At 50.8% G+C, this 8,500-nt stretch overlaps 1 protein-coding gene across 1 annotated transcript; it reads right to left on the bottom strand.

Moving 5' to 3' along the window:
• Window positions 1-438: 438 nt before the first annotated feature.
• On the bottom strand, window positions 439-7,231 carry slitrk3a (SLIT and NTRK-like family, member 3a). Its single transcript, XM_072474449.1, has 3 exons — window positions 6,915-7,231; window positions 5,945-6,026; window positions 439-4,486 (listed from the first exon to the last, which is right to left on the bottom strand). The coding sequence occupies exon 3, from the start codon at window positions 4,402-4,404 to the stop codon at window positions 1,789-1,791; it is 2,616 nt and encodes an 871-aa protein (XP_072330550.1). The 5' UTR covers window positions 4,405-4,486; window positions 5,945-6,026; window positions 6,915-7,231; the 3' UTR covers window positions 439-1,788.
• Window positions 7,232-8,500: the final 1,269 nt, after the last annotated feature.

Genomic DNA, 8,500 nt, shown 5'->3' with positions numbered 1-8,500 from the left:
CGCTGCCCTCTGCTGGAACTAGCAATTCCTTCTCACGTCAGCCCCACAGCAATTGCAGTGGACCAAGTGACTCCCAGAAGTAGGTACCCTTTTCCAATAGATACTAACCGGCTAACCAGCGGCACTGTTCAATCGATTGTCACCACCACCCCCCCCCCCCCCCCTGCAATGTTGCAACAAGTTTTTCACAACTGAAGACTGTGCGATTTAACATCTGCCATGATTTGCTTAAAACTTATCTCCACACGCACACTACCCCCCCCCCCCCCCCCCCCCCTTCGCGAATTGCCTGCACGAGCTGATGACCATCCAGTTGGACCAAGTGACAAATACTTTTAATCCGTGGCCAACAGGTCCTGCTGGGAACCCTAGCTACGATTGTACCGATCCCAAATCCTCCTGCTTCGGCTGCGAATTATGCACAATAATAACCTTCAATTTGAAGATGGCATCAGTTTGCTCAATGGAATTATTTATTGAAAGAAGCATTGCTTACAATTTATCAAGGACAGTTTTATTTACAGTGAGATCCAGTTTTCTTTGCTTCCCCGGCCTTCCTGCGATTGTATCCATAATCTGAGGATGGCACAGTGTTGCTGCCCCCGCCTCGACAGGGTGTGCTTGATGCAAACCGAATGCATTGCTTCAACAAGAAACACGGAACACTTTTGAAAGGTAGTCTCTCCAAAAGGTAGCGAATAAAATAACCGCCGGGTTCACTTCCTATCGTCTTTGCAAGACTTTATTTGCTCGCTGTGCTTGAAGCCTGAGAAAGTGCAGATGCAATTTCAGAGAGTAGATTGCATTGTTAAGACAACATGTTAAATTGGATTTAATTCTGGAACTGGGCTTTTTTTTTTGCAAATGAACATGTAACTGCTTCCGAAGCTTCCTCTATTCCCTTTACCCGCTGACATTCTGCTAACATACAATCTCTACATTGTCACTGCATAGTTTTCACACCTTTTATTAGGAAAGCTTCACCAGACGCAGTCACTACATTGAGTTAACATTATTACCTTTACAATGATTGTTCACAGAAATTACAGAATAAATATGCACACTTTGAAATCTTTGTGTGTGTGTTTGAGAGAGAGAGAGAAAACATTAAAAGTGCTTCTTACAAAGCTGTTAGTGGTGTAAGCATCAACATTGACGAGCTTTTTTTTAAGAAAGTGCATTGTTTATAATAAAATCTTGGCGTCCTATTCACAAATTGAAATCCTTAGATGCGTCGTAGAGTTTTTTTTATACTCCCCTCTTGAATATAATATATATTTATATATAATATATATAAAAATTAAATAACACTGAACGATAAAGCGTTGCAGTCACTTTAATTACCAAGTTTACTTCTTGTCATTTGAGCGGGTTACACCCCGGCAGTTTTACACATGCAGCAAGACTGCAGTCAACATTTCACACAGTATGATGCCCTCGGCGTTCGTTCATGTGAGAGAAAGAGAGAGAGAAGAGAGCAAGAGAGAGCCATCATTTCCCGCCAAATAAAGTGAATAAAGTCGCTGCCAGTAATGAATAGGGTTATTTATATGACCATCGATAACCAGGCCTCGATCACACGATTGTAGATGGCGCTGTCAGTTCTCGTTTCCATAAAAAAATATGATTGATATCATTGCTGGCTAAAGTCTGCAAAGGCACTTCATTGAGTGTGATTTTAATATGGCCTTTCCTCCAAAGCAACCTAATTGAGGGGACGGCGATTAATTTTCCTTTACCTTCTAAACATGCTTGTGTTTGGGGTTCTTTTCTGTTCGATGTGGGTGTTTAAAATCTGTACGACGTCTTCTCTAGTACTTCGAGGTAGTCTGGCTTAGTTTGCAGTTTGGCTCTTAACTCGAGGTATTCACTTTGACTTTGGTCAGGATAGCCCCGTCCAGATGAGCCAAACAGAATGGTTTCTTTAAACCTGGCATCTTGCTGTAAGTCAGGGTATTGCATGCCAGGGGGGTGGACATGCAGCTCTTTTAACTTGGGCACGGTGCCGTAGAGGCAGTCCACAAAGCCAACAGTGTGAGCCGGCCTTTCTCTGTCCAACACGCTGGGGTAAATCACCCCGTTTTCGGGAAAATTAACAAAATCGTTAGTCTGATTGATGGTGACTATGGTGTTCAGTTTGCTGCTGGACAGGGACGTTTTCCACTCCTTGTCTTTCTCCAGGGTTTTGTAATTGGTGTTAGTTTCCTGAGTCTCTGAGAACTCCTCCTCCATCTCCCCCTCGCGTGGCTTGTAGATGGGGTTGTTGCACATTTGCGTGACCGGGTGGGGGATGTAGTCGTAGACATGGCTGGCGGCCTTCTCGGGTGAGCTGGCCGCTCGGTCCTCGAAGATCCGGCACTGCATTTGCATGCCGGTCAGGTCGACGTCCTGCCGCCTCCGGAAGGGCGATTTCTTCCGCCTCCTCAGCACGAAAGCGAAGAGGCCAGCGGCGATGAAGACCGCCGAAATGAAGATGACCAGCAGGCTGAGGATGAGCACGGAAAGGGGGATGGCGCCACCTTGCGAGGAGAAACCAAACCCCGCGGTTGTGGAGATCACGTTGGCGTTGCCTCCCCGGGGGGCCCCGGGGAGAGGCGGAGAGGCGGCCGCGTGTTTCAGCTCGGGGCACAGCACCTCGTAGTCCACCAGCTTCAAATTCTTCCCCCGCTGGAACTCCGGAGTCTGGCACAGCACGTTGCCGACCAGCTTGACGGTGCTGGTCCTCTCCACCCACTGCTTGAGAGCAATCAGGTCGCAGGAGCAGTCCCAGGGGTTCTGGTTCAGATCAATCTGCACAATGGACTCCAAATTCTCCAGCACCCCGCTCACCGGCAGGTACCGAAAGTAGTTGTTCCTCAAGCTTAACCTCCCCAGGGAGGTGCCCGTGAACGCGTCGGTTGGAAGAGTTCGGAGGAGATTATTGTTGAGAAACAGCAGTTGCAGGTTGGGCATCAGGCTGAACGACGCTGGTTGGATTTCCCTTATGTTGTTATACTCAAAATAGAGGTATTCCAAACTTTGCAAGCCCCTGAACATGCCCGGGGTAAGACGCTCGATTTTGTTCTTGTTCAGATACAAGGTTTTTAAATGTGGAAGATTCATAAAAGCACCATCCTGAATGTATGACACACTGTTGCTCCCCAAGTGCAATAGATCCAAACTGGAGAAATTCCAGAAATCCGACCTGTATATTTTCTGAATTAGGTTCTCAGTTAAATATAACTTCTTCGCGTTCAACGGCCTGGGTATTAGCTCAGACATGTTTTGAATCGCTTTATTCTTGCACTGTACTGTCAAACCCAAGTCATTGATATGTAGGCTACACGAGCATTCAGTCGGGCAAATGATTGGTATGGGCGGCCTGGTCTGGTAGCCTGCAACTATCGGCTGGATGCTGCGCATTGTTGGCTGTGCTTTTAAAGTGTTCGGAGTCTTGGTTGCTTTTGGTAATTTACCTGATGTCTTATACTCGACAGAAGAGGCCGTATATGTCACGGATAGAGACATGGAGGAAGGTTTGGTAGGCCACGTATTGTCGTTACTGGAAGCAAGCTGTGGAACCCCCAAACTCACTTCCACTTCCACGCTGGAATGGAGTGGACACAATTCACTTCTCCTGATCTCCCTCAAGTCCTTGCCATGGAGGTGGAACGGTGTCTCACAAGTAATTTCCCCGACAAGAACCGTGTACGGTATGCTTTCTAACCAAGACTTCAATGGCATTATGTCACAGGTACAGTTCCATGGGTTCTCCTGGAGTTGAATCTCCATGAGGCGCCTGCCAATGTATTGCAGCGTCCCAACGTAAGGCAGTGACTTCAACCGATTGCCACGCAGATCGATGTGGGTTAAGGAAACCGCCTTGAAGAGATTGAGTGGGAGGAGGGGTATGAGATTGTCATTGATAATCAACACTTTCAGTTTATTGAGGTTTCTAAATGCAGCGCCGTCAATCCTCTTCAGCACATTGTAGTCGGCCTGCAGGTACTCCAAGCTCTCCAAGCCCAAGAAGGTGTCATTTCGAAAAACCTCCAGCTTGTTCTCGTGCAAATACAAACGTTTCAGAAGTTTCATACCATTAAACGCGCCCGCCTGAATGTCCTGCAATGCGTTGTTTCCAAGGTTAACGGAAACTGCGTTGGTTAAAAATAGAAACCCGTTCGTGTAGAGTTTCCTCATCGAATTCCTTTGCAAGTGAAGTTTAAACGGTCTTCCCCATGACTCGGTAATCTGGCTGATGTTTGTAAAACCTTTGCTTTCACAATGTATTTGCAAAAAGCTCTCCTTCTCCTCACAGTAACATGGCTCCATGCAAGGCTCGTCTAACTCGTTCGAGTCCTCCATCAGCGGGACCGACGTGCTCCATCCGAGAGCTATTGTGCTTACAATGGTTATCCAGAACATCCTTATATGTTTTTTTTCTGTTCAGCTGGAGGTATAGCGGCTCTTACGGTTGCCGAGCGGGACCTCCCCGAAGATGCAATGACTGTACATAGAAGACACGTAGAAAATGGCATTAGATTTTAGAATTCCCTAATGATGCCCTAACCAATTGGATTCATCCTTGTCAATGCACATAGATACCCCCCCAAACATACATGTTAACCCCCGTGTCTCCCCATTTACAGCAAGCACAGTATCCTACATGTGGAAGAATGTTATACACCTCATCCAATATCTACAACACAAAGGCCACACAATTCCCTGGGAATGTGAAAGATATTTGACAACATCGACGGCACAAATGATGCCAATGGCATTCCTGCAGTGCCCGCGACCTAAGGATTGATTCGTGTTCCACTCTCTTTTAAAAAAAAATATTTCAAAAACAGAAACTGGCGAATGACTGTTTCCTATTGAGAGAAAAATGGGTCTGAATGTTTTCTCGGTCCAATTAAGAGAGCGTATAAAGAATTGGGGATATTTGTTTCCGCCAACACACGGGTCTGTGTGCTGCCCGTCATTATTGCCTCCTTGCATTGAGAAGCTCTGTGAGCAGAGTGTGACAGGCACAAAGCGGGGAGATCGCTTCGGCGAAAACTCAAGTGACTTTGAGGCGGGGCGGCCGCGAGAATGGGGGTGGGGGCGGGAGTCTATCAATTTCGGAGGTTTGTAAATTGGATGGTATAAACATACCCCAAACCCCATCCAAAGTGTGGAGAAATTGAAAGGGAACACACGGCCGAATGTCTTGGAAGCAAAAAAATGGGATAATCAGTCGGATAATCCTGGTGTGGGGCTGTGCAGACACATTGAAGAAGGGCCGTCAATCGGGGATCCAGCTCGGAAAGGAGGGTACATGTCGGTGCTGGAGCGGTGCCTGGCTCCGCTGGTCCGCTTTTTTGCACAGAATGGGAGAAAAGCCGGCTTTGCGCATAAAGATGGCATTGCATGTGTCTCCAATTTAATCACCAATTCGCTTATTACGATCTCTGAAGACAAAGGCGGACGGGGAACGGGAATCAGGAGAATAGATGGCCTTTTTCTTTAAAAAAAAATCATCTTTGTCTGACTCAGGACGACGTCCAGTTGGACAAGTTGTGGGCTTCAAACACACACACACACACACACGGGGAGGAACAATCCCTTGAGCTGCGCTGTGGAGCAATGACAGCTCAATAAATAAACTCAAAAGGTTAATTGCAAGGACCGGGAAATCAGGATAATAGAAAGGGAAGTTCAGAAATAGAAATTGCTCCGGTGATAGATGGGGAGATAGCTGGTCAAGTGCGGGAGAGCGGAGAAGGGAGGGAAGCCGGGGTTTCAATCAAGGCATTTTAACAATCTGTTACTGTCTAAAGAGCCAGATACAATCATAACATTATTCCATTAGAGCAACGCCTTCCAGAAACCTCCCCGATATACCAGTTTGCCACCCAGTCAAGGGCATCTTTTAACACAATTAAACCGTGCAAGAAAGTCTCGAATGCAGCATTGTACTCACCCGCCGGACGTTGATTTTAGTGCAAGAAGTGAAAAGTGTTGAAGATTTGCTCGAGCTGCCTTCACTCCCGCTGTAGAAGAGTCTGAGGAAAATGCCGACGTGAGAGGAATGTAAGTGAATCTTTAGAATGCAGCTCGCTCGCTCTCTCCCTCTCCTGCTCTCTCTCTCGGCTGCTCACTCTCTCCCCAGTCTCTCTGCTTTCTCAATGATAGCTGTGAGAAGTCGAGCCTCTCGCTCAGCACAAGCAGGAAGGACCATTCGAGGCTGCTGCTTCCAGCCAGTGCACCAGCACATTTGGGATGCCCGATTGCATCGGAAAAGCTCTTCACCAACCCCCCCCCCCCCCCCCCCCGCCAACAGCACAACAACGATCCAGGCTCTTGTTTTTTTTCTCCCCTTTTTACGTCACGGGATGAGCTTTGAGGACTCGCGGGTGACTGGAGGAGTGTGAGAGTGAGTGGGGGTGAGTGGGGTGGGGGGGGGGGGTGAATGTGTGCTGTGGGTGGGGGAACAGAACCTGCCACACACCGGGGTCGCGCCTTCACTTCCCACTGACTGGGTGGGTGGGGGGGTGATCTGACCGGCTCGCTCCCTTCTCTTCCCGCCCGGAGGAGTTGACGGCGAGAAGCAGTCAGCAGCTCCCCGGTGATAGCCTCCTGTTGACCGGCTGAGGGGCGGTTTTGTGTTTGACTGGAGCAGTCACAGCACAATCAGGCACCCTGGAGATCAGACCCATTGTCCAGTCGCCCGGCGCCCAACTCCTCTCACTCACTGTGTCTCTAACATTCATTCATTCCCCCGGAGCTCGAACCCCAGCCTGTCAGTAATCCACCCCCTCCCGGGTTTCCCCCAGCAGACTGGGGGACAGGGCACAGCCCCCAGCAGCCGCCCGCCGCTGTCTGCAATGTGATGTATTTGGTTTCACACTGCGTGGCCGCCTCGCTTGGTTTCCTGCACCAAAAGCACTCACCGTTTTATCAGTACAAAAAGATGATGACAATTCAACCTCCTTTTCGCTCTTTATTTAAAACAAAATCAAAGCCAGTTATCTCAGCTCGGTCTTTAAGAGCTAAAACGTGTCTCCGTTCAGGGATTGACACTGATTTCGGCTCCAACAGCAGTTTGTAATCCCCACCCCCAGCCTCCCTCCCGTCCTGTTAATCCGTCCCCACCTCGGACTCTGTCCAGATACTGACAGGGCTCAGAGAGGGGGCAGAGAGAGAGAGGGAGGGTCACAGAGAGGGAGGCTGAGAGAGAGGGAGGGTCACAGAGAGGGGGCAGACAGAGAGGGAGGGTCACAGAGAGGGAGGCTGAGAGAGAGGGGGCTGAGAGAGGGAGGGGCCTCGGAGAGGGGGCAGAGAGAGAGGGAGGGTCACAGAGAGGGAGGCTGAGAGAGGGAGGGTCACAGAGAGGGGGCAGAGAGAGAGGGAGGGTCACAGAGAGGGAGGGTCACAGAGAGGGAGCAGAGAGAGAGGGAGGGTCACAGAGAGGGGGCTGAGAGAGAGGGAGGGTCACAGAGAGGGGGCAGAGAGAGAGGGAGGGTCACAGAGAGGGGGCAGAGAGAGAGGGAGGGTCACAGAGAGGGGGGGGGGAGAGAGGGGGGGTCACAGAGAGGGAGGCTGAGAGGGAGGGTCACAGAGAGGAGGCAGAGAGAGAGGGAGGGTCACAGAGAGGGGGCAGAAAGAGAGGGAGGGTCACAGAGAGGGGGCAGAGAGAGAGGGAGGGTCACAGAGAGGGAGGCTGAGAGAGAGGGAGGGTCACAGAGAGGGAGGCTGAGAGAGAGGGAGGGTCACAGAGAGGGGGCAGAGAGCGAGGGAGGGTCACAGAGAGGGAGGCTGAGAGAGAGGGAGGGTCACAGAGAGGGGGCAGAGAGAGAGGGAGAGTCACAGAGAGGGAGGCTGAGAGAGAGGGAGGGTCACAGAGAGGGGGCAGAGAGAGAGGGAGTGTCACAGAGAGGGAGGCTGAGAGAGAGGGGGCTGAGCGAGGGAGGGGCCTCGGAAGAGGGGTTGAGAGAGAGGGAGGCTCAGAGAGAGGGGCTGAGAGAGGGAGGCTCAGAGAGAGGGGCTGAGAGAGAGGGAGGCTCAGAGGGTAGGGACTCAGAGGGTGGGGGCTCAGAGAGAGGGGGGCTCAGAGAGGGGGGGGCTCAGAGAGAGAGAGGGGCTCAGAGAGAGAGAGGGGCTCATAGAGAGGGGCACAGAGAGAGGGGCTGAGAGAGGGTCCCAGAGAGAGAGGATCCCAGAGAGGGGCTCAGAGAGAGGGGGCTGTGAGAGAGCGAGGGTCTCAGTGAGAGGGAGGGGAGCTCCGAGAGGGGCTGAGTGAGAGGGAGGCTCAGAGAGAGGGAGGGGAACTCAGAGAAAGGGTCTGAGAGAGAGGGTCTGACTGAGAGAGAGAGGGGCTCAGACAGAGGCAGTCTCAGAGAGAGGGAGGCTCAGAGAGAGGAGGCTCAGAGAGAGGGGGGTGTCAGAGAGAGTGGGCTCAGAGAGTGGGGGGGGGGGCTCAGGGAGAGAGGGGCTCAGAGAGAGTGTCTCAAGAGAGAGAGGGGCTCAGAAAGAGAGG

The sequence above is a fragment of the Scyliorhinus torazame genome, chromosome 14, assembly GCF_047496885.1.
Source record: "Scyliorhinus torazame isolate Kashiwa2021f chromosome 14, sScyTor2.1, whole genome shotgun sequence".
NCBI classification, from domain to species: Eukaryota; Metazoa; Chordata; class Chondrichthyes; order Carcharhiniformes; family Scyliorhinidae; genus Scyliorhinus; species Scyliorhinus torazame.
Note: the sequence above shows the minus strand (reverse complement) of the source record. Positions and strands in the feature narration are given on the sequence as shown.